We start from the raw sequence: 26,991 nt of genomic DNA on the forward strand, positions 1-26,991 counted from the left end.
GGCCAGGTCTCAAGCATCCAAGGCTAGGAGTTTAGAGGTCTACCTCCTATTTAATTTCAGTCATGAATTTACTAGGAGTTCAGCGCATAGCTTCTCCAGCAGATCTGAGCCCTGGCACTTAAATTCAGGTGACCGTGGTGCAGTATCTCATTTGTGGGTGGAAATGGACACATACATGACAATGTGCAAGTGTCAGTGCCATCTCAGACGTGTACTGGAAATTGTGGTCCACTGTTTTTACCCGTGGTGGCAGTGTGGACAATACTGTGGCTTGAGCTAGGGACACGGGAGAGCCATGGTGCTCACTCTTGCATGGCTTCTTAGCCAGTCTTGGTCAAGTCACTTCAGGTCCCTGTGCTTCAGTTCTTCTAACTGCAGAGCAGATAACAGGAGTGACCTTTGCAAAGCATTCAGAGAACTAAGCTCTTCATCATCGCCTTCCCCGTATCCTTTACATTTAATCTCTTAATACTGGTGCTCTCAACTTCAGAGTTATTTGTGGACAGGAAGGAAAGCAGGTTGAGTTCCTCTGTAACTGACATCACTTTTAAAACATTTTCTCATTTTGTTGGGCCTGATTCTTCAGAATTTCATCAGATGTGCCCCCAGGTAAGTCCAGCCAACCCTGATTAAATAGGAATTCATTTGGAAGGGCAGAGCTGAGAACTATCATGCTGTCACAACCACTGGAATGACTCTTGATTTACAGAAATGGAAAAGGAAACCAGGCCTAGGGTCTCTAATTGCTGAGCTGAGATCCTGCCAGACAAGAAAAGAGCATTAACAGGACTAAGCTGAAGTACTTAATATGCTGCCAATACTTCCTATCCCCAAAGACTGCAGAACTGGATGCTTCACTTACACTTCTGTACTGTTAATATTTTTCAGAAAAGCTTCTCCCCAGTGCAGTTTAGGCAGCTTTTAGAGGAAAGGATACCAGGACTCTGGCTAATACAGTAACATTTGACATCAACCTCCCAAAGTCACCTCAGTCTGCCACCAAGAACACTCTTTCTGGAAAGGTGTGTCAGAATCCCGATTCACATATTTAAAATAGAGTGTAATACCTCCCAATTAACCTAGTGTCAAGGTAATAAAAAGCAATAGCATACTCCTATTATGGTTGTATAAATTATGCAATGAAATACAGTATAGCAGAACCCCCCATAGGATTAATAAAACATTTCTACCCAACTTGACACATTTATGAAATCTTGTGTGTTACTGATACTTGGAGCCAACAGTCTGAAACTGCAGCACCCCCTCACTGTATTAGTAAATTAGAACCACACAAAATTTGGCTTTGTTCTAAAAACAATAGGCTTTTTGGTTTTGAAATGTATTACGCAATGCTGTTAAACAGACCTCACTGTTTCTATCAATTTATTTTGGGACAATACAATTTATGCCGTTGTGGCACCACTCCAGCAAAGCACTTACAAAAGGTCTTCATCTTTAAGCATATGAGTAGTCCTGCTGAAGTCAACAAGAAGTCAATTATTCCTCTCCCTAAAACTAAGCATGTGCTTAAGAACCATAGTAGATCCAGCTCTTTATGAGAAGGATTATGACAGTCTCTCCTAATACCTTAACTTTGCGGAGGACAAAGCATAAATGTGAGTAACACAGGAAGGGCCAGAGTCTGCCGATATTTAGCACTCACTGTCTGTATGTCTCAGCAGAGGTGAAAAAGATAGAAATCAACCTGCCAAACACTGCTGAATTTCACTACAGGATGCTGGTCCTGAGGCACATGGGGGCATGTTTCAACCTATTTTCTGGTTGAAAACCACCATATACTTACAACAGTTCAGAGGCAGTGCTTTTTGTAAGATAAGCTTGTTTAGTAAGATATGGAGGAGCAGATTTCTATGCCAGCCTGAAAAATGATGGGCAAAGGCATTCTTAAGCAGTGAAAGAAGTGACAGAAGACAGACAAAAGCTCCTTCATTTCAGAAAAAACCCGCACATAATCTTGACCAAACCTGTGGTGTCGTAAGTAGATAGAAAACTGCTGGCTTCACCAAAGAAAATCCTAGAAAAAGAAACGGGTATTTTGCTACCAGCAGGAATCATATTTGTCTAAGCCTGCAAAGCAAAACCATGATGTAATTGCAGTCTATGTTAGCACCAGTGCCAGCTGAACACAGTTAGCGCAGTAACAGCAGCAGGAAGACACAGGAGCATGACCTTTAACGCAGAGCTAGCAGTCAGCATACAGACCCGGGTCTGTACTTCAACAGACAGATGTGCTGAAGATCATGCTACTGCAGTTTTGCTCAATCCCTCACTGGCACGACTGACCTAACAAAACCTGTGCTTACCATTTGGCTCAATGCAGCACACTGCCTCACAAAAATCAGACAGACGAAATTGTGTTCATGGTAGTGCTGGATTGCTTTTTCACCACAGACAGTGATTTTGGAGATGCACAACATTTCCTTATTGAGTTCCTTTATAGCTCCTTTTCAACCTGTACAAAGCTAACTGCAGGGTCAGGATTTGCAGCCCTTAATCCCTGTCAGGTCTGCGATCCTGCAGACTGGCTGTGGCAACGACGGCCTTTTTTATCGTGTTGTGATGTTGTTACCCTCCCACACAGTGTGGGTTACCCCCACAGATCTCAGCCCAGCCGGCTGAACTAAAACAGTGACAGCTCTCCTTAAGCATTACTCTGAGACAAAAATCAAACTCAGGATATAATAGTGAATAGCTATGTATGCTTCCAGTCATATTGAAAACGGTCACCATGGTTTAAATAAACACTGGAAGCACAGTCCACCTGACTGTATTTTTTAATAAATTCTGCTTCTTCAATATATGTAGATACATTCTTCTCTGAGTTAAGGTACACGTGCAGCCACTCAAGCCTTTCAGTTTAACCTAAATATTTTTTGTTTTCTCAGCACAAATGCAACTAAATATAAAATAATTCTTTAGATTTTCTTCCTAAGAATGTCTCAGTTATACACATCATCAACGCAAGGATACTGCCTACTTACAGAACCCAGTTCCACAGCTTGCATCCTTGACTACTACTTCAGCACAAGGTTTTCCTAGCAGAAATTCCTAGCAGAAAGCTGTGCCCAGTTCAGCTGAACACTAATAAAGTTGAGGATCTTGCAGGCTGTATTTTAAATATGAAGCTTCATTTCTTAGCCTTGCTGGAAACTCTAACTTCACTGTTACATGTATGACTCCAGCAGGTGCACCTTACACTGTTCAAATAAGCTGAGTCACTGCTTATGAGTAACAAAGAAAAATCAGCAGTCTCTCAACCTGTCAGAAATACCTAACAGATTTCAATTACAACTGCCAACAAAAACTAAAAGCCTCAAGGTAAAAAATATATGCACATTAAAAAAAAAAAAAAAAAAAATCCATGGCAGATTGAGCTTAAAATCAGATTAATGGATTATTTTTCTGCAATATCTATTACAACCCAATGTGACGGATCTTCCAGATGTGCTGAGAAAAGATGACAATATTACAGATCCCGAGCATTGCATGTGTGATTAAAGAAAATCCTTTGGGAAAAATGCATAATTATTACATTGTAAACATGCAAAAATGGCAGTATTTTGCCTTCTTTCAATAATAGCCTGACAGCACACCTCAGTGTAAAACTACAAATACTATTTAAATGCTGGATAGAATAAAACATGCTTGACTGTTGAAAAACAGGTCTCATTTATATACAGCACTCTGCAGGTGATAGGATTTGTAGTAGATTTGGATTTACTTTTGGGGTCTTCACCCACAGATTACCTGAAGGCTTTTTTTTTTTTTTTCTTTTGAGAAACAGTCCAGCAGTTAGCAGCCACTGACCTTTACATATTTTTAATGCCACAGTGCTTTATAAATTGAACTCTGTTTCAAAATTTACAGCAAATAGCTGCAATGAAACAGGTAAAAGGAACTAAACATTCCCTTCAGCTGACTGTCTAGCCCTGAATCAGCTCCGTTCAGCTGAAATGAATGCATTTTCGTCTTTTTCAACTAGCTGGGGATCTGGCAGTGGAGCTTCATGTCAGAAAGGCTCAGGCAGGCTGCCCTCAACCCCCTAAAAATGAGCACGTCAGAAACACAGAACTAAAGTGCAGGGTCAGCGCAGTTTGATCAGCTTGTACCAGCTGACTTCCTACTTTATCCCTTCAAATAAACCACTCATTTGCAGAATTCTAGCCTGCAAATCAAAAAAAGAGATGCTTGAAACATTCCCAGTGACTCAACCAAAAAACCCCACCACCACCAAAAAAACAAAACACCAAAAAAAAACCCCAAACCGTGTTGAGTTCTTCCATAATGATCCAGCAACTAAAAAAAAGAAATCAATAGAAACGATGATGAATAGCAAGCCCCAGCCTTTCACAGGGAAAAGCTTTATACTTTCCCTTCTCCTTTGTGGAGAGACACCCCATGCAGAAATGCCTGGCTTCTGCGGGGCTGCCAGAGGCGACCGGCAGAGCAGCCCTGCAGCAGAGCTGTAAGGTGCCTGAGGTCTAACTGCATCTCTATATCTCAGCCAAGAAGGGGGACAGAAAGAGGCTGGATAGAACTCCTTCACACTCGCTCCTGCTGACAGAACACAATGAAATCCCCATATTTACTCTTTTAATTCAGTACAGAGCTCTCTGCAGAGTAAGAGATCAGAGCACACTAGGATAAATCAGAAGTGTGTATTTATAATCTCTGCCTTCTGATAAGTTAGCAGCATGTACCAGTTTTTCCTTGAAATAAGTCTGAAGGGGAGGAACAGATGTCAACCTGAAAGCATAAGAGCATAACTGCCCTGTGTTTTACCATTAGCATTTATATGCCTCTACCTTCCCTCTTAAAAGGCCATCGTGCAAGCCAGCTGTAATTCAGAGTGCACAATCTGATTTCTATTCCCTCTCCTTTCTAAACCAACATATCCAAACCACAGGTAGAGCGTTCTCCATTCCCACCACACTGAGAAAGCATTTGTATTTGCATCGTTATTCCACATCTTTCCTCAAGTACCTTGCTGAAAGGATGCCCAAAGTCACTGTGCAGAACTCCTTACTCCAAGGCAACTGAAAGGGCTCTGGCTCTCTGCTGACCTGATTGGTAGTTTGCCTCCAGAAGGCTTAACAGAGCCTGTCATTATGTATGTGATATACCCTACCATAATTAATTCCCTCAGGGAATGACATCCAGAGGAAGCACGGTTCAAATACACAGCATGCACCTGAAATTTGACATTTTGAATCAGATTCTGAACACGAAGATGCATCCATGGAAGGTCTGAGGTTTTTATTTTCCTTGACCATAGATACATGGCATAAACTTAAGTATCCTGTCATAAAGAGGTGCGCTTAAAAACTGTTGAAATATACAGATAAAAATCAGTGTTCTTTGTTCTTGAACAGATTTGATTTAATTCATTAGAAATCCAGAAGGTGTTTAAAATTACCATGTGCCATTTCATATAAGATGAAGTAATAGCTTCCTTCAGCCTTAGTGGAAAAGATTCAAAGCTGTAATCCTTTTTCAAATAATTACCCTGTTCATCAGGCTTCAGCACAAGATGACTCCAAGCAGACGAGAAATGGAGTCACCAGCTATGAAAGCTTCAGTATATACATGCCCAGCTGAATGGCGATGAGAGCACTTCGCAAGAGTTTGTCGAGTCACAGGCCTGAATTATGCTACAATGAGAGCTGCGAGGGCAGGGCAAGGGCATCTGAAAGTATCAAGTCCATCTAACATATAAAAGGGTCTTTGGAGAAAAGAAGTAGGAAGGGTGGGCAAGAATGCTGATGGGGCGAGGCAGCTCCTCACAGCTACTGCAGTGAATTAATGCTTTCACACAGAGAACCCGTGTGTTTGACTCAGCCATGAGCTGTTCTGTGTGGCTACCGAGGGAAATGAGCTGGTAGAGAAGGGAAAGTTAGTGGCGGACATGAAAGAGCTGGCACAGCCTACTGCTACCCCCACTTGCACAGGCTTTACAAATATTTCACTTGTACAATTCCAGGACAGTGCAACTATATCCTTGCTTGGAATAACTATAGCGTTTGCTACCCGGTGTTCAAGGAAACCCTTCATCAGCTTGCACAAATGATTCTCTCCAACAGAAATGGCAACACAAAATCCAACATGCTGGCTAAACAGTACTGCAAATTACATCCTTGAAGTCAATCCCTGTACAGAATATTCAGGACGGCAGTCAATAAACTTCTAGGGCATCTTTCTCCTGGAGGCACTCAAGTTAGTAAAAGCAAAGACATGTGAGCTGCAGTGCACTTTTAGCATGAATGAGACAGAGAATGAATTAATTTGGAGAAACATCAGCCCTGCTGGAAGCTGACAGATTCCTTAATGCATCAGATTGTGATTGCTTATGGCATGACTGATTTTTTTTCCCGTGTGTTTTTCTTTTTCTTTGTTTTTTATTTATAATTTATTTTATAAATATTTGTTATTTATAATGAGGTTCTGCAGTAACTACATTTGGCAGATTTGATATATATATACAGGCCTTCCATTAAGTTTTGCTCAATCCCCTTCTCCCACTCTATGCAGCTCTATCTGTCAGGTCTCTCCAGGTATAAATTTATTTTTCAGGTAATACCTGCCATTCAGTCAGTCTCAATGCAGAATTTTTTGGTGTGATTCCACTTACCCAAACAGTTTCATTTTTCCACTGACAACTGTAAATAATAACATGCTTGATTTACTCAAATCTGGTGAAGTCTGCTTCAGTAAACCCTGCAGATCAATGTACTTCAGACTGCCATCTCGTATAACCAGTTTGCTGTTTCCAATGGATACAAATTCTGATCTTTTTGTTCAGGATTACAGCCAATGGACAACTGAAGCCTCAAGTACAAAAATACCACTTTTGCAGAGCCACTAAATCACAACAACCGTAGCACGTAAATTCCCAGGTCCATAAAAGCTATTATCTAGACACTACTTAAGTTGTAGAACACATCAGCTACTTGGTTTGCTCTGTAATACAGTTCTGTAGGAGTTAACCCAGGAAAGACCACCCTGGAAAATGGATTAAACCACTGAAACGTTTCACCTCTCCGTCTAAGATGTGTGTCCCCTCTTTTTAAACTAGCTAATCGCATTGACGGGGTAGCCTGGCGTGGCTTGGTACAGCTCTGCACTACTGCAAACTGCTCCATCCTGACTTAAGACACCACACTTCACTGCGGGCAACATCTGCAGCAGCAGATAGGAGAGGCTCTGTTCAGATACACCAGCCCTCCCTGCCTAAACCGTGTAACTGTGAGAGCCCCTGTCTAACAGGGAAAACACAGCCAGGACACTGGACTCTCCCTCTCCTCTCCCATGGGCTGTGCCTCGGGACATATCCATGTGACAAATATTTCTTTTGCTGCCATAAATAAAAGTAAAACTGCAACTTACCTCATCAAATGAGTCATTCCACGGTTTATTATTGCTACTCAAAAAGCAGGCCTAAATTACAAGAGTGAAAGAAATATTATGACTATCTCTGCTTGGGTCCTCAGCCAATTTTTCTTAAATTTAGAGCACAGACCAGTCCACAAAGCACGTATGACTGCTTCTTATGAGCACGGTGCACTGGCAGAAGGAGGAAGGGACAACCTTAGCAGCAGCGATTACAGCTGTGTCTCGGGATCCTGTATCCAGCAACCTGAGCTACGCTGGCTGCTGTACTGCAATCTGTTTTGAACACTACCCCCATCCTGCAGGGAACTGCAATCTGCAGTTTTGGTAATTTTGTCCTAGAGAATCCAGGGGATGAACCTGTCCAAGCCATAAGCATTAGTTTGTGGTCCACAAATCACAAGCACAGTCATGCAGGAGACCCTGTGCAAAAACTGCTGTACCATTACAGCTGTTATACAGCACCACAATGTTAAATGCTCCTGGGAAACAACACGCACTGACGTGATGTAGAATGAAGCCTGAAACTTCCTGCCTACCCACCTTAACTCACCCTACTGTGAATCCATTAAAATGGGGAGAAAGGCAAAAGCTGAGTTTTTTGTTAACCAGAACTGTGCAGTAAAGATGGAAAATCCAGGCAGTTCTACTAATTTTAGAACGTTTCTATTATGGAATTCAGGACTGATTTAAGGGAGTAAAAAAAATGAGTATCTTTCCAACCACCAAATGAAAGAGGTGGATTCAGTCATATCTGGCCAGCTTTCCTTAACACTTTGAACTAAATTGCTTTTATTTGGGTCTTTCAAGATTACACTTGTCCCCTTAAGATTCATCCTTTTTAATACCCGTCCCATCCCTCATTAGGATCAGCAATTTATTTTAAATGAAATGTAAAACCCAAGTTTTAATTAACTGAAGATATTAAGGAGCCTAAGTCACATTTTTACAAGAACAGAGGTGTTGGCTCATATGATAAGGTGAAACTCCAGCTCTGGTCTCTACATTCCTCCTCTCTCCAACCATCTCACCCACTTCAACTGGCTGATTATTTTTCCTAATCTGATACATGCTATTGTTATTCCCTGGTAAACAACTGTTCTACTCGTCCCCAATCACAGCTGCATTTCACTGGTGTGGAAAGTGCTTACAAAACGTTTGATGCACCACAGCGCTACTGGGAAGTTCAAACAGACTATCATGGCAAAGAGTCTGGAACTGAAATGGTTTACTACGGTTATACACCATCTAGGCTATGGTGCTTTTGCAAAAGAACAGCTTTTTGCTTCCTGTCTGCTGGTGGACAAACAGCATCTTACTGTGCAGAAGAGGTGAATTACCATATTTTCTGATTTGCAGGAACAGCTCCATAAAGCTACATAAAAGCTTCAGATGGATTTTCTACCTTCCCTCAAGTCCAAAGAACAGATTTTTGGCTTTCTCTCACTCTGTTTTTCCTTCTGTTTTCCACACCTCTGTTTCCTTGCCTGGTGCTCCAAATACTCCACCACCAAATGGCTAGAGAACTAGTAGGAGCAAGAAACTGTTGCTTTAAAGAGGAAATACATGGAATGGGAGAATCCCCTCCAGTGCAGTAACGCATTCAGTTTTATTGGAGGCTCATAATGTGAATTTATGTCTCATCCATTTGAACAGAAAGTTACTGAACTTTAGAAAAGGCAATTATTCACAGACAATAGAAGAGAGGGTCAGGGATCTTTTTAAAAACTAGCACTTTTTTTAGTTTATGAAGCTGGGATAAGGAAACTCAGACATATACTGTCCAAACGCAGTCAACAGCTTTGGGGCCAGAACTGCGCTTTCAGCTTGCTTCAGCAAATGCCATGCTTCCTTTAAAAGTGTCTTCCTGCTCCTCGTAAAACATGGGTTTGGCAACAGAAAAGCTCTCCACTGAAGTTTTACGAGACCTTTTTATTAACGGAATACTAATTCTTTCTGCTGTTATTTAACCAGGCTGTCACTTGGAGGTTAGGATTTCTGTGAAAACCTAAAAGAGGTGTAATTCCCTGGTTTCCAAGGGAGGCTGATTCCTGTGGGCCATGCCGAGACCCCAGCCTTTTACTGCACCTCCATCTGACACGTGCAGATTGGGTTAAGCCACACCGATTACCACTTCCAGCATCCCTCACTACCTTCCTTACTCGTTCTGCTATCACTTGTTACACATGCAAGCGAGCATACACGACACAGAAACAAACAGTATGTATTTATATACTCGTCACTTAAATGCCACAAACTGTCCCTTCCCAGATGGCATGCAACTTCCTATGGATTTGCATCCTCTGCCCCTGTCCCCGTTGCAATCTGTTTCTGTCCCGCACACCAGCCCTTCTCCCAGAGCCACCACCCTCGTGGCAGTGCTGCTGCTTTGTCCCCGTGTGTCATACCCCCTGTACGTGTCCTCGCCATCCCACTGGCAGCTGCCAACCCCAGCATGGCTGGGTTCCTCTCTGCCTGCCCTCTCCGGCCTCGACCCAGCCCGCTGCTTTTAGGAAACTTGCAGATACTTTACTTCTGGGACTTACAGCACACTGTCAAGACTTGAAAATATTGGCTGATTTAAAACAAAAGTGCTCAAGGTATAAAAGGCCCAACTGCACAATCACCATCTCTTTAGGAAAACAAGTTAAAAAAGCAGGAATATAATTAGAACATTTCCATTTGAAGGCAAAAGGAGCAAGTCCCTCCACAGGCTTTAGGCAAAAAAAAAACACCCCAAAACAAAACAGAAAACCACCACCAAAGCAAACCCACACCAAAAGAAAACAAAATAAGATTTCTGAATAGGTTTGAAAATACAGTAGTAGCTATTAAAATAGCCTTGCACACAAAACTGATAAATAAGCATATTTCAGGGGCTGGATCAGAAAGACTGATGTCCTGCTCATTGGAAATACTCCTTCACTAGCTAGAAACTTTGTTTTGTTACTATAGTTACTCTCACTACAAGTGGCCCTGACTAAGGCACGAGGTATTTGTTATATAAAACCTCGACGCAACTGCAGCCTTACACTTCAGAAAGTACCAGCTCTGCGCTCAGTCCTGCTTGAAAATTCTATTCCAAGCACAAACTCAAAATGCTTTCACGCTGATTAGGGCTTACGCTTGAGCAACGGTTTAATGGCACAGTTTATGTGCTGAAAACATAATCAGCATTGTTCACGATATACACTAAAACTGCGAAGGAACGTAGACGGACTGCACTGAGCAAGTCGAGCAGTGACTTCCTCCCCAGACAATTACACTGTTAGCGGTGACTGTCATGCACAAGAGAAACTGGCAATCCAGTTTAAAAAAATTTGCTGAGAAGCTGTTGAATTTGATGGAAAAAAATGTTTGTAGCCAGTTAGAAGAGCAGCAGGTAGAAAACATATATCCTGCAGTGCTGTGATTTTTTTGTTTTGTTACATTTTTATCAGCTTAATTTGATAAAGTTTAACATCAGTAAGAAAAAAATAAATATCCTCGCTTCCTTGGCCTTTAATGTATTCTGGTTTCACAGAATTTTTTTCTTGTTCTTCTGGGGGATATTTTCAGCCAGACAAACTGCTATTATGCATAATCTTGGAAAAGCAGCTTATGAGATCCCAAGTGAAAACAGGGAGATGACAGGACCTCACTTTTTAAGGTAGTCATCTGATGCTGATACTCCAGTACTGCGTGCCAATCCGATTCAGGCCATCTGCACTGTTCTCTGCTGTATTTTTTCCCCTACTTGGGTAGGGTAAAACAGTGTGGCTTTCCTTCTCTTCAGCTTGAAATCTAGACACTAGGCTTTTTCTTAAAAGGCCAACAGCCCAAAGAGAACCTGCTCACAAGCGGCAACAAGCACTTACAAGTGCTGAGGTCAGAAAAATTAATCTGTACATATGCTTTTCCTGCAGTAAGCATCATGCAGGTTGGGCCCATGCCAATGACTACTACAGCACTGATACAGAGCTATTTAGCTCTGAAATGACAGATGTAGCCATTTATGTTACATAGCTGAAGCTATGAACGCTACAGAAGACTGGAAGGGTGTCTTTCTCTTTCCTTTCCCTTCCTCCCTCAGTGCTGACACCCTGTACTATTCTTAGAGTGCAGAAATCAGTGGTGTTAATTTCAGAGTTCACACATCACAGGAAGCATTTAGAATTTATTCATTCATTTGTGAGAACCTGTATACAGCTTTGTCCTTAACCGTAGAGCAACACACTTTTTTTTTTTTTTTTTTTTTTTTTTGTCAGCTGTGACATTACTTGCAACCAGTCTTACAGTTTATTACAGCCTCGTAACTGCTGAGGAGCAAATCTGCCCTATCCTGTAAGAAACATGATTTCCTTAAGGTGCTGTTCGGATACAGAATTGCTTCATTGCTTCCTCCCTGTAATAACAGTGCTTGCAGTGACACCTAAAACCATGATCTCTGTTTCTCCCACGTCTTGCAACTAATCCCAGGCTAATGGCCTTGTCTATGTAGGCAACTAATGAGCACCTGCTAGAATACATAATTTGTGAGTGCTACTTCTAGCTTTTCGTGACACTGCAACTTCACATTGTACCATTGCTTACACTGTGTTAGAGAAAAAAGTTATTATTCAGCTACAATATTGTTCACATCCAGAATTTCCAAATTCAGGGTGTATATTGCAATACCTCTTAAAATAAGACACAGGCTCTAGAGTGGCTAATTAGATGAGATCAGAAGTGGATATTGCCATATCTAAACTACAGTTTTTGTATCGGAAGTTTACAGGAGAAATAAGCAAAGTCTAAATTAATATATGATGCACATCCAATGAAAAAAACATACTGCAAGGATTAGGTATGCTCGGAGCTGGTAAGGCATCTGAAGAAGTTGTCCCACTTTTAAGACCAGTTTAACCTCTAGAACATCAAAAATCTGTAGTAGAATCCTCTACATGCTTTCCAACATTACTATCACAGCTAGTAAGCTGAATGAAAACCCCTACAGCAGTTTATTTAGATACTGTCCTTCACAATATCATCATAGGGCTTAAATAAACATTTTAGTTAAATAAACTATCATTGCAGAAATGTAACATGTGTTTGTTTCTACATCCCCCCAAAGTTTAACTGAAAGAATAAGTCTTAAGTCAAGCCTGCTTTTGCTCTCTTCATTTCTATATGTATCAGTCAATCTTTTTTAAAACAACAAAGGTTTGATTCAGATGCATTTTGTCTCTGCAATTTTTTTTACAAATTGTAAGAAATGCAATGGAGCTTTTTTCAGAAGCAGTCTTACATATGTGGGACAAAACACCGTTACCAAAAGAAATACACAGTTTGGGGCGACACAGAAAGAAAAGAACGCCAAAGACCACAGGCTTTCCGATGGCAGTTTTCCTGCCCTGCAAGGCCACAGTGCATACCATACACACACACACACACCCCCCAAGGCATCATTATGCTACAGGATCTCTCTTTGTCTTCCCCACAGACACTTTGCACAGGGCAATATCCCTGCTATTCAAACTCTTGACGTTTACAGGTGGCCAGGGAAGCAGCAGGCAATTGCCGATTGCCACTGAGGAAGAAGCAACATAATCCCAGAGTTACTGGTAGAGCAGGCTTCAATCCCTATTATATGTGAAAATCATGGGGTGTGAAGGCTCCACAGAGTGCGTATATATTGAATTTGGTGGGTTTTTTTCTTTTTTAAAGTGGACTTGAAAAATAAAACCTTTTTCCAGTTGGCATTTCCAAACTGACAATGTACTGCCTCTTGATTAAGATGGGACATAGTTTATACCCCTGGCAACAGAGAAAACTCCAAGCATTTCCATCTGCTTTAACACTAAAGCAATAAACAAGAAAATGTAGCATCCAGTTTACTTTCAGAAGAATGTTTTTGATTGAAAGATAAATTAGTATATATATCCTGACTCCTACACGCAATTGCGTAAGAAAAAGCATAAATTCACACAAGCACTTTGGATGCAAAAAACCCCTCCAAATAATAAACTCCCAATACTACCATGCACAGCTTTGAACAAGTCTTTCTATAGAAGAGTGCTATAGCAGGAGCTCAGAAAGGCAGAGGAAACCTCTGCATTCTCCTGCTCAGGAGCCACTCCTTCTGCAGGTGTAGAAAGAGCACAGATTAAAGCAATCCCAGGTAGATTAAAAAATCTCCCAAGGGTACGATCAGCACATCTGGCTGGCAGTGGCATGGACTAAGCCTTGGGGACTGCTCTGTGCATTACCACATGCTTGGTTTGTGCAGACCAGGAAAATCTCTGACCCTTTTGCTCTCAAGAGTCCCTGTCTGCTACCTAGTGCTAGTTACCAGCAATGCTTTGCTCACCTTGCTGGCAGTTGGTGCAGCTTGATAAATTCAGGCCAGTCGATGCCTAGCTCAAGGCAGCCCATGGGGTCCACAAGGCTCACGAGTGTGAGTGAAACAGCTGGGCAATTCGCCCACACCGATCCATGTCTCTATGGAGACTCTTGTCAGCAGCAGCCCAGGGAGCTGGGCTGAAGCCGGCCCAGACACGTCCCTGTGTGGAGCAGCCCTGGCAGGGCGGACATACCCTTTGCCACCTGTGCTCCCTCATATGCATCAGCTTTTATTGCTCCCCATGGAGACTGTCTAGCAGCCACGTCTATCGGTTCTGCATCCTTATTTGTCAGGGAGTGCCACCCCTCCTGGGGGGGCTGTGGCAGCTGGCAGGAGCACCTGGGGTGGGCAGATGCCCCCCCCCATTCCTCAAGTGCCATTTTTGCTATGCAGCATCACAGCAGCCTCTCCAAGCACTTGTGCTGCAGTGGTCTGGAGAAGACTTTAAAGATGATCCTTGCACCTGTATTGGATCCCTTTGCTTCATATTGAGTTATGTCATTCCTCCTTTACTATACTGCACACTTAAACATTACTGAAATTTATTAAGCTAAGTGAAAGGTTTTTTTCCTTTTCTCCTCCAACACAGCAAATGCCTAATTTTTGAAGAATCAGACAAAATGACTCGTTGCTGAAACTCTAGGGCAGGAGGCACAGCTTCCTCTTCACTCAGTAGCACAGCTTCCTGCAGCCCCCTTGCCCACTGCCATCTCTCCTGTTCATTACACGGACTGCAGTGACATGCTACATTCTCAGCTGGGTTTAGAGCCTCATTGCATTACATACTCTACCAACAACAGAAAGACATTGACCCTGTCCTGCAAAAACACAACAAAAACAGCAGAAAAATCTTAAGTCATTGCAAGTGTTCAGATGGTAGATGCAAAGGGCCAGCACATTCCAAGGGGGGTGGGGGAAGATGCCCAGAAGTCTTTTCACTATGAATTTCAGTGCAACTGCTTTTACTGGTATGATGTTCAGTTGAGGTGCCAGTTATCAGGCTCCTGCCACTTCTCCACATGACAGAGGCACATGCAGTAGAGGTCAATGCATTAATTTCCTAACCTGCTGGAACTCCAGAAGTTCACATTTCCAGTCACAGCATTCAGAAACACAATACTACATCATCCTTACGTAATTCTGGGTTGAATTTTCTATTGGTGTACGTAGGAAGAACTCTGCTAATGACTGCACCACTTGAGCAGACCATTTAGCTCTCCATCCTCATGCTCACCCTTCCTCCTAAAACAGTCTTAAAACAAGCTTACTGCTGAACTATATACGTAACAGAAAGCTTCAAGCCAAGGTAAAAATTAATAAAGGAAAGAGTAAAATAATTCATATTATCTGTTTTGTGTTGTAAAAATGTTATCAAGAAATATGTCCGGATATTCTTAAAGACATGTTAAGGCAGAACATCTACATTACCGTCTCTCTCTATTATATTACCTCCATTCATCATTCTCTTGCCTTTACTAACAGAAACTAAAATATTAAATAACTTGAATACTAACTAATATTAAATAGTATGACTATGCCCACTTACATGGTTCTGCAGACAGTAATGACAACAGAAAATGGAGATGAAAAAAGCCAACCTTTTCATTGAGTGATCAGAGCATTATATGCATCTGAGAGACAATATGGCTTGACCACACTGCAAACTTCTTGGAAAGTCATTTGCTGCAGGAATCTACAGGACAACCTGCCAAATCTGAGCTTGAAGTCTCAAACACAAATTTACTGATGTTCCCTTATGAAACTTCCTGCTTTTCCACAAACAAATTGCCCTGAAGCACAGAACTTGTGGGTGGTAACTATCTCATTTCAAACAAGATACGCTATTCGTGCATTTTGGAATTTATTAAATTTCTGAAACAAAGCCTATGCATTTGCAGAACTTGTGTTACCTCTCCAATGCCAAACCCAGCACCTAGAAGCACTGCTGCTCATTATAAAGGTCTTGAACGGAGGCAGCAGCCATTTACTCAGGTGGTAGAAAAAAAGTTGTTATGAAATGAAATTGATTTTTCATTCAGAGAAAGACTCAAAACACTGCCGCTAAAATTGGCAAATCACTGTTCCTTCTTTTCATACCACCCTAAGAAAATAAGTCTGCAGCAGGTTTCCTCTCTAAGCTCTGTTTAAGTCATTTTATTCATATCCTGAACCCTGTGCTATGAGGGAATGAAGTTCTCCCCAGGTACCACTGAATCCATCCATATAATTTTAAGATGAATTGATACGTACACTAACACAAATCCACTTCTGGCACAAACAGACGTGAACCAGCTAGGGGGGATATTTCTTCCCACTGCATTAAGATGGTGGGTAGAAGGCTATTACAATCATCTGCTGAATTTCTGCCTTAGATCAGACTGTGATCCTTCAAAAGGGATGCATGTATCTCTTTGAACCTGCCAAAACGGGAATCTGATCTTGGATACCATAAATTCTGTTTCCTCATCAGACAGGGCAAAAAAAGGAAGGAAAAGAAGAAGAAAAGAAAAAAAAAAAAAAAAAAAGAGCTAAGAGTAGAAATAAATCCAAATCAGGAAAAAAACCCTTAGATTTCTATTTCTAAATTTTATTAGCTTTAAGTAGCTCTGTTACCATTAATAAGAGTCAGGAGACTAGCTTAAAGCTTTCCCTTCATCTATTTGGCATACAAATACTCAATATCATTACCAGTTCCACAGAGTACAGTCCTGATTATTGCAATGTATCACCAAGGTTTTTTTAGGTTAATTTTATAAAAACAACAAGGGATCCTAGCATGCCAACAAAAGCAAAAATTCACGGTTACTATAGTAAAAAACCCAGCTCAACCCTTCTAACTCCACATAATACATCTCTTGTTTAAGTGAATCACAAAAGCCTAATGTTTTGTATTCCTGTAGTACCCAAGTACATACTTCAATTTTTTATTACTTCATATTATTTTGTCCGCGGCATCAATACAGAGACAAAAATCTGTGGGTCACTCACCACCCAGGGTGTGACCACACCACCACAAGAAGTCAACTTGCAAAAGCTCCACCCTTAAGAGTTTTGAATATCCTGTTTATGAAAGTCGTCTAGCATGATCAAATGCTACAGCCAAAATATTAATGTATCCCTGCTTTAGATCCTCAGATCTTGCTCCCTTGAGGAACTCAAACAGAACAATATTCTAAGAATATTAACAAGCTGTCTTATCACCACGTCTGCTCACAAGATGTACCAGACTTCCCTTGCCCCTTGCCTAGTGATGAACTGGAATCATATCAGCAGGCTGATGGGATTCTCTAAAGCCATACTTCTACAGCTAAGTGAGGTCGCCACCCCTTTTGTGAGAGAAGTGGTAAATACCATTCTACAGCATACACAATCGTATTACCTGGGGGTGAGGTAAGGTGAGGGGGGGGGGGGGGGATACAACCATCTTGACAAAAACTGTAGTGCAGACTAGGCATTAGACAAAGGTTTGCAAACCATCAGCTGAGATGCAATTGACTCCTTATTCCCCATAAAGATTATAGGCAAGACAACAGTTCTACTTCATGGCTGTCAACAATATTGCAGTATTCCACTAGTGCCCATAAAGATATCGCTCAAAGAAGGCATGAGTTATTTACTTTCAACATACAAGAAACTGCCTGACAAGTAATAGAAAAAGAATTCAAGCTGGAAATGCCAGTTTAATCATGCATCTTGAGATCCTGATTTTACACCGCTTTTTTTGTAGCAAGTGGAAGCACCTGTTAAATGACATTGCTTATATTCCACAAACTCTCCCTCAGTAAGTCTGCACCAGACTATGATAAATAAATCTTACCGTATGATTACTTCACATATCCTTAATGAAATTAACGTAGTAGTGATGAAGTCAAGGACATCTGCTGTCAGTAAACCACTTCTAATCCTTCGTATTTTGAGGGCTGGCTGTAGCCAAAAACCCCCTTTCTGTTATAACACCACCAAGACAACATACACAATTCCCCATGCAAAATTTACTTCCTTTTTTATTCATCTTCCCCAAGGTATACTTTTAATATTTCTTGGCCTTCTGAGCTTTGTTGCACTGTATCTACAGTAGTTACTTTTGTGACAGCAAAAGCATCTGCGTTTGACAGCTACATGGCTCTGAAACACCAACCCACCTGCTCGTTTTTGAGTTTTTATGTGTAGAATTGCAAAGCTTCTCAGAAGTTTTCTGTTATTTCTTTCTAAAACTAGTTTTGAGGCTTTGAAAGCAACAGAATAGTGACTTATAGTCTAGGAAGAGAAGGAATATTAGCAGTTATTTATTTAAGAGTTACAATTCCTGTGCCACATGCAGAACTGCTACAGATATAAAGATGTAATCATTTAACAAAACATTCACCATCACACTGGGCAGCAATTAGAAGTTGTGGTTGGTTATGCCAGAAGAATGTATTGTTCTAACTTAACAGGGAGCCATCCAGGAGACAAAAACAAGCCGACAAACAACAGAACAGGTTTTGATAAGCAGTCTGGGAGCAATTATAAAGCAATAAAGTATCCATAAAATTGATAACCTATTTTCAACCTCAGGCTAGGTACAGACCTCATTTTTCTCCAATGATGGGAGCTAACCAATTAGAGCTAAAAGATGACCAGAGTGCAAAACAGTCTCTGGAAGAGTGGATGAGTCGGGAGGACAAAGTCAATTTTACACAAGTGAAACAGGAAGGAGGAAATACTACCAGCTGAAGGTAAAGGACCACGTTACCTCCTTACACAGGCTCTGTGGTGGGTTCTGCAGGCTGCCAGACCTATGGGACTTCTGCATGGAACATTGTGAGGTGTGAAAGTAGACTTTGAAAAGGGATATTCTTCCTTTCTAAATAAAAAATTGCATTATTTTAAGAAGATCACCTGGAGGGCAAGAAGGGTGCTCACTAATATGATTTCTTCCAGGTAAAAGATCTATCCTTGAGACAAACCTGGGGAGGTAATCACAGCCAGTCCCAGGCAGAACGCTGCCCAAAAGGCTGGCCTTTGAGTTGGAAAAAAACTGAAGGAATCCATCTTAAGAAAGGCTTATGATCAGCATCACTGACCTGGTGGGGACATACATGATGCTATCAGGAGTCCTCTCTCCTAAATGTGCTGGAGATGGTGCTTTGAAATATATACTAAAACCAACTATTGATACTGCACTCATTAACTTCTTTTAAAAGCATACCAACATTGACAGGATGTAAACCCAAGTTTTACCCTGGGCAGTCTGCCTCCAGAGGAGCCAGTGATTTTTCAGGTGGTACCTCCCATGTAAAGGTTGCTATTATTTCTATCTTTTATAGTCATGACAAACAGAGTACTACTTCTGGTTCACTCCATCTTGCAATAATATGTCTAAACCAGGTAGCTCTCATTCTTCCTCTACCCAGTCTTCCTCTGTCATTCTAGACACATTTGGGTCAGTATTATGGGGCTCATGCCACGAATATACTGTATATTTTTTTTCAGTTGCCTCAGCCACCAACAAGTACATGACAACCTGAACAATTACTTCCTTAAAATACATAATGAAAGAATTTAACGGGGAAATAAAAAAACAGGAACAAGCTCATCTTACATACAGTCAGAGACCAACCAAACAGTATGGAATGTCTGTAGTTTGGGCCAGCTAAGACCTTGATTTTTAATGTATTATTCTTTTGTTTAGGATATACATCCAGGTAATGCTTATGGCTTTTGCCATCTACAGAGCCCTAAGGTCCCTTAACGCAGCTTTCATCATCTTTTCTTGATACGTGCCATCAAACTACACTTCCAAAAAGGGTTGTCATTAGGAAGGGAGCCCCCAGGCACACATTACACAGTCGCCTGGTTCATATCAATGTGAAATGGGAAAAATAATCAACCGCTTTTAAATACAGCTTTAAAATCGTGCAGTTGAACTTGCCTACATAGGCACATGAAGTATCCTGTTGTCATTCCATGCAGTAGTAAAATTTACTACACTTTTTTTGTAAGGCAATAGCAACTTGACATGTATGACGTCATCAGGTCTTTCTCTCTTAAAAGAGATTTTACAAAGCCGTAAAGCCCTCCTAGTATAACCTTTACTTTGGTCCTCTAGAAATTCTGGAACAGTTTCAGAATTGGTACAAACTATAGATGTATTCTGTTACTCTTCTTCCTTTCCCCCCTCATTGGATTCCTGTTCTTCCTTTTTCTTCAGAAATGCTTTTTTAAAGAATATTTTTTTTCTGTCTTGCAACTCTGATACTCTTTCTCCATTCCCTCACTCATGAGTTATTTGCCGACTGGTTTAGAGAAAGACCCACACAGGCGAGGCATAGCAGCAGAGGCAAGAAGCCAGCCCCTACTCCTGAATCTGTGTGTACCTTTGCATGAGTCTCACCGCCAACTGTGTTACATACCACAGTGCGTGCAGGGAGCAAAGACGTGTTCTTCCAGGGGCACATGCCCTAGCAAGTCTGTGTCTAGGAGTAAGCATGAACCTGTGGCTTTCACTACCAATATTAATCGCTTCTATCACAGATGACTTATTCTGCTATGCCTTGCAATGCCTTTCCACACATGAAAATTGGCACTAGAAGCTCCTATGCTAGAAGCATGGGAGATAATATTCTTTCCTGCTTTGGAGAAATCAAACTACCAGGCCGCACAAAGGAACCCAGCCAGCAGCCCTCCAAGATATTTTGTGCACCATGTTTTCTTTGTCTTTTCCTGAAACATAAATTATCAGTAGGTGCTGGAGGAAAAATCCAGGACCAGCTGGTCAATCTGACATGGAAAATACTGCATCCCTCACATAAACAACCAATTTCTTCTTCCTCTTCCACCTCCATCTTATCTGTCTTTGAGTGTTTGCAGTTCTCAAGGAACGTCTGACCTTTGACTGTATGATGTGACCTTTTGACTGTATGACATGAGGGGTTTTTACTATGCTTATTACTTGCAAAACACAATTTAGCAGCCACTGGAGTATTTCCTGTTTCAGTCATACCCATGTTCACACTTTGAAGAGATGCTGTCATCATTTTAAGAGCTCTTCCATTACCAATTTTCACTTCGTTCTCAAAGATGCGCTCTGACAGTCTTAGCTCCTCACATGCACAATTTAACTAACCTCAAAAATACATACAGCAGAGCTATTTTAAATGGTAACATTCAGCTTACAACGAAAAGCATTATATGCTGATACAGCACCATAGTTCTAAAAGATCCTAAAGTATTCAAGCTCACTTTTGGATAGCCTCTATCTCACTTGTGACCTTCCTTTGCTCTGGTTTAGACAACATCCCACTCAGCTGCTGGACTACACCTGTGGAGGCCACTCCCCCTCTGCAATGAGAAAGCAGGCTGCCTAAAGACAATGCTGCAAGGGTTTGAAACATCAATTAAATACAGGCAATTCTGAATGCAAGTTGGTCTTCCAGCAATGCAACAGGATTTTCTGTAGTTTGGCTGAGAAACCCAGCTAGTATGCCATCACTAGAAAGTATTACAGTAGCTTTAATTTTTGCACAGAACAGAGAAATTCATTGGTTTGAAAGGTCATTAGAGTAAATTGCAATGAATTCAATTTGTATCCCTCAGATGGATGAACGTATGCAAGTCAAACACAGAACAGTGGAAACCTCTGGCTCCAAAAAGTCTGCTGATTCAAACCTGCTCTTTAGGCAGCCAAACCATCCTTTCAGCTATGCATTATTACAGCTCGTGATTTTCATCTGATCTTCTTCCGCAGCTATGCTATTGCAGCAAATTGTGTCATACGTGAGCATCAAAAGAATGGTCAATACATGAAGAATTTGTTTGTGTTTAACCAGGAAGTTCAGCAAATACAAAATTATTTGTGATACAGACAGACATCATCACAGATGTCTCACACTCATTTCTGCACGTGTAAAGTGACATACGAAGAAAGTACAGGGCGATATATGGGAGAAAACACCATCAGCACAATACTGGAAAAGCAAACAAGCATAAGAACTAGTTTTAAAAACAGAAAGACCATGAAGATAGAAAATCAAAAGAATACCCCAAGCCTCATGTTTTAGCTTCACAGTACACCCAGAAGGAGAGTGACACACCAGAAGCACACCTGATTTAACAGGCTCCTTGTGCATAACTGAGAACAACAGAGCTAGTGAGCAGATCATCCCTGACTAGACGTATTGCATCATGCAGGAAGTCTTACCTAAAGCTTTCTGGGTATTCAACAACAGCCATGTTGATAACATCCAGTGCATGCTGATAGTGCTTCTGAGCTGAAAAGAGGAGGGCCAGCAGATGAAGTGAATTCATATCATCTTTGCACAGCTGCAGTGCTTCTTGAAGATGTTCTATAGCATCAGAAATCTGGAAGGATATGGGATAGAAATAAAAAGAGAATACATTTCTCCTTCAGTCCTATGTTATATGCCAAAGGTAAGAACAAATACTGTCATTAGAAATCCAGAAGTTCTACTTAGGCTTCTATGAGGAAGGCTTCTACTATCTGAACAGTCTGCCAAAATTAACAGACTGCATTGCTTGGGAAAAAAAAAAAAAAAATCAAACCACACATTCTAGAGAAAGGAGTCTGCAGCATTACTAAATCACTGCTTATAAGCAGGAGCAGCAGTTGATCCAATCAACCCCCTCTTACTTTGGCATGGTGCTTCTATGCTGTAAACAGATCCATTATATAGGCCCAATTCTCAGCTCCATTGTCTAGGATGGGTGGCTAGCTCTTCACTGAGGGGAGAGCATTACACATCTCTGCTGCATTTTGTCTCTTGTGATGGCTGTGCAGGACCTTTCACGATGTGGATCAAGAACACATAAATTAAGTTTGAATGTTCAAGGGTAAGAGAGTCAAGATTCAAAACGCTGTCAGAAAAAGAAATAACTTTGCAAGCAGTGATATAAAGAGCAGACCTGACACTCACAGCAGCAGAATGTCATGAGAATCAAGCCTCACTTGGCAGAAAACTTAACATCTATAATGAATGTGAGTATATCACATGCTCTTTGTAATCCCATACCCTATTTTAGGCTATCTGTTCAAAAGGGAACTTCTTAGTATGTTTTCTTTCCTTTGGCTACTGCTAAGTTTTATATGGAGAATTTTCTTTAAGATTCTCTAATGTCTGAAATTACTACTTGATTTTTACTTAATTGGTTAAATTATTCCAGATCTGCGTTTGGCCCTGGAAGCCTGCAGATAAAAAAAAAAAAAAAAAAGTATACATTTCCCTTCCTCATGTATACTTGCCTTGTCCTTCCCTTAAGGGCTGGAGAATGTAGTTCCTCCTTTGCTATTGTGAGAACTTCCCACCTAGCAAAGCTCTGCAGACATTCCCCTGCCTTGGCATACCACTAGTGTCAAATTCCCACCGCCTCCACAGATCACTCAGGTAGCACATAACTAAGGAAAGCAACAGTTAACACTGCCTGCAGTTAAAACACAGATTGCTGATTATCTAGATCTCAGGTATACTTCTGGAAGCGTGGTACATATTTTGCTCATGGAACGACTTCATCCTAATGTCCAAGTGACATTTTACTCTTGCTGTGAATCTGCAAGCCAAAGTACTTAACTACTCTATTACTGGTGATTCCATGCAAGTCTGGAGATCAGTGTGACTGCTCCACAGACATAACCCCAAACTGGCATCTGGCCCACAGTTTCAAAACCGCTGAATGTCCTGGCTTAGGTTCAGGTTGGGATATATGACTGAGTGCTCAGCTTTAATGAATTACTGCTTGTCAGTGGAGCTACTTTAACCACGTGTGTTATTATAGCCTACTGCAAAGGTAAACACATTGGCTTAAATCACCGGTGTTCCCTCAGCAGCTTACTAGGACAGATTTTCTCACAATGTAAAAACACCAGTGATGACAAGACAACTTGGAATCAGACCATGCACAAGACTGTGATGGGCCCAGATCTGCCCATCCATGAAGTTCTTCAGGAGGTATATAAATCTGACTTGCTACAATGAAGCTGCTATCCAGACTCTTCTTGCTTATTTTTTCTATTTCTCTGTCTCAGACCTGCACAAGTAGTCATAAATAAATTCTAGATTTTGGGGGAAATAAGTTCATTAGAAGAAAAAGAAAACTTGCAAACAAACAGCTGGAGGAGGCTTTGAGCAACCTGTTCCAGCTGACCCTGCTTTGAACAGGGATTGAACTGGGTGATCTCCAGAGGTCCCCTCCGAACTCAACTATTCTATGACTCTACTCAAAGATTTGGGAAGGTGATCCTAATTTGCTACTATGAATCAGACAAAGAATAATACTTGCAACTAGCGTCTTTACCGAGGGATTTGAAACTGTAAGGATACTTGACCTTACTTGCATATTAACGTGCAAACTAAGTCACTGAGACTTTGCTTTATGCGTGCACATGCCAAACGATCACACAACTGCAAGTTCATACCCCTACCAGAGGCCAGGTATCAAAGAAGCTCTTGGAGTGTTGTAACATACACAAAACAGAGCAGCACAAAAGCCAGTCGTGGTCACTCCTGCAAACCTGTGCCTGCTGAACACGTGGTGACATACTGTTGAAACAGACATAATCTAAAATAATTCTCCCCTGTTCTGTAGCATAGGGTTTGCAATAGTTACATCTCATTTCAGTGCTTCCTTCTAGTACCATCAGAGTCACAGGCAATGGCTGTTTCTGAAAGTTAATCGTGCTTCCCTAACACCTGATTGTTTACCTTGAGCCCAAAAAGGTTCTTCAGTGCTGTAACACCATTAGTACCCTACACAGTACTGCTGCATAATTAGAAAGATGGACAAAACACAGATGAGAAAAAAACCCCAGCTTTGATAATATGAATAGACTCTATTCCTTTATGGGAATCATTACACAAAACAACCACCTGCAATAGACCAGATGCAATGAAATACAAACTACATTTCTAGAACAATAAAAGCAAGATATTTGGCAGCAGTCAACACAAACTTCTTTTGAAAAGCAGAGATCAACCTATTGACAGATGCCACAACTTATTTATTTAAGTAACTATGTAATTTGAGAAAGATGGAAGCTGGCAGCCCAGGTGGCACCCTGAAACTTCAGGGGTGTATCAGAGGTAGGCTGCCAGTTTAAATTCCCTACAAGTGCTGCACTTTTAAATAATCCTATTTCAGCTGGACTGCAAGTCCAAGTGGGACCTGCAATTAGAAGATGCTACCCTTCTCCGATTCATCTTTCTGTTAAAAAATATACCACATGCGTTCTGCATGGCATACAGGTATATTCAGATCCCACTGATTACGAAGTGAAGATACTGCAGCAAGCCAGAAATAGCATCTTACAGCACTACCAAAATAATGCCACATTATGGATTGTTTAGGCTGCCTCATATATAGCACGACTGATTTCAATAATGCTATACGTTTCCTTAAAAACAATGCTGGGATGTTACAACTGTAGGTATAAAAAGGAAACCAGTATGAACATTAAAAATAGTTCCCAACAGTAGAATGCACTTGCATATTTAGATTGGTAAATGAAACAGGATCTTCTAAGAGGATTTTCAGGCCTTGTAATTTCACATCAGTTGTGAGTTAGCTAATTAATCATTAAAACTACCCTCTCCATCTCTTCCTATAGCACAGGGATTATAGAAAGGAGAACGCTTTATGGACAGGCAACCAAAACCAGAGTTGCTACAGACCACCAGAACTTGAGGAAAGCAGGAGCAGACGTATCTGTGAGTTACTACTTAATTCTTGCTACAAACTGGTTTTGATCACCAGAAAAATCTAGGCCAGGACCTAGACAGAAAAGCAGCATGTTGCTGTTCAGCAGAGGCGGCACTAGCCGCTCTGGGAGAAACAGAGACCAGAACTACCCACATTCAGCATTTATCTTGCTGAAAGACGTGCCTTTCAATACCTACTAAAACCAAGCTCCCCTGCTGGGGCAAAGACAAGACAGCAGTCTCTCCTTCTTGAAACCAGAGTAAACACTGTGGAGAAAACAGCTGAAATACGTTCTCTGGTGTCTTAACCAACATCTATCTTATTTTTACATCCAGACATTCTGGAAGGTGATAGGTGTTTTTTGGATATTGCCACTTGAAACTTCAGGTTTGTTGGCAGCCCACAGATGAAACTGGTAACTGAGACCTCTAATTCTCAGCTGCTGGCCCCTGGCTGTCTTTCCCTTCCTGTTTTCATGCAAAGAAAGGTCAAATCAAATCAAGTATTAAAATGGTATGAAACCCCCATATGTTGTTTTTATGTTTCTGATACTGATTTACATGGCATTCAAGGTCAAAAACAACACCACCACCCAAAACGAGAAGGGAACCTGCACTTAAAATTAAAAAGAGTGCTGACTCTCTAGAGTCATTTCCATAGAAACTGGCCTGCTAAAAAAAAAGGCAAGGCATTAAAATCAGTGAGCTTTAAAATATTCATTCTACCTTGTTTTTGCTGATCCAAATGCTGTTGCCACAGAAACAAGAGAAGCAGCCGAACCAGCCGCAGGGAGTGGGGAGTTACAGGTCTCCTCTGTGGATCGGCTCGGCTGGGCCAGCTGCCAGCCAGGCACTGCAGGTGGAGATCACCACCACAGCAAACACTGACCTTGGCCTTGTGGCACTTCAGCTTTGGGGGAAAACCAGATTGAGACCCTCCTTATAAAAGAGGATATTATCCTTTGTATTTTGCTGAAAAACCTACCCTAAAACACTGCAGGGCTGACCTAGACCCTCCAAGAGTCACTGGAGTCCTCCCAGCAACCCCAGCAGTCTTCAAAACACAGAGCTGCGCACACAGAAACACAAGCACAAAGCACGTAATCATCTTTCATTTTGGTTGCCAGTGGTTTTCAACTGCCAGCTCTGTGAAAACCCTTTATAACCACCCCTCTTCTTGTCACATCCTCATCACATGTCAGAAGGAAGCTTACACTTTTCCGTTTCCCCTTTCCCTTGCCCAGTGCTCACAGAGACAAGTGCTATTGGAAATATTTTACAGAGTCTTCCAAGAAAGATGAATTGCCCCAACTTTGCTTGGCACTCTACTGGTCAGCTGCCTCTCTTGCTTTGTTCAATGAAAATGCTCTATGCAAGCTGATACCTAGATTTTTCAGCGTTGGGTAAGGTTACCTAATTTATTGCCCTTGCCTATGGAAACAAAAAGACCTATTTATTGAGAATAACATTCAGGTATTATATTATAACCTACTGTGCAGGAATGGCCTGATTTGTTGGTATTGTAGCATCACC

The 26,991-nt window shown here is 41.3% G+C and overlaps 1 protein-coding gene across 5 annotated transcripts in view; it reads right to left on the reverse strand.

Annotated features, from left to right (window-relative positions):
- Positions 1-26,991, reverse strand: part of TTC7A (tetratricopeptide repeat domain 7A) — a 172,642-nt gene that overhangs the window by 70,707 nt on the left and 74,944 nt on the right. For all 5 annotated transcript variants that reach the window (XM_055815978.1, XM_055815977.1, XM_055815976.1 and 2 more), the window contains one exon: positions 21,951-22,111. In XM_055815978.1, coding sequence (XP_055671953.1) covers positions 21,951-22,111 — 161 coding nt within the window. The remainder of the gene's footprint in view (positions 1-21,950; positions 22,112-26,991) is intronic.

Source organism: Falco peregrinus, chromosome 11 (genome assembly GCF_023634155.1).
Source record: "Falco peregrinus isolate bFalPer1 chromosome 11, bFalPer1.pri, whole genome shotgun sequence".
Classification (NCBI taxonomy): Eukaryota; Metazoa; Chordata; class Aves; order Falconiformes; family Falconidae; genus Falco; species Falco peregrinus.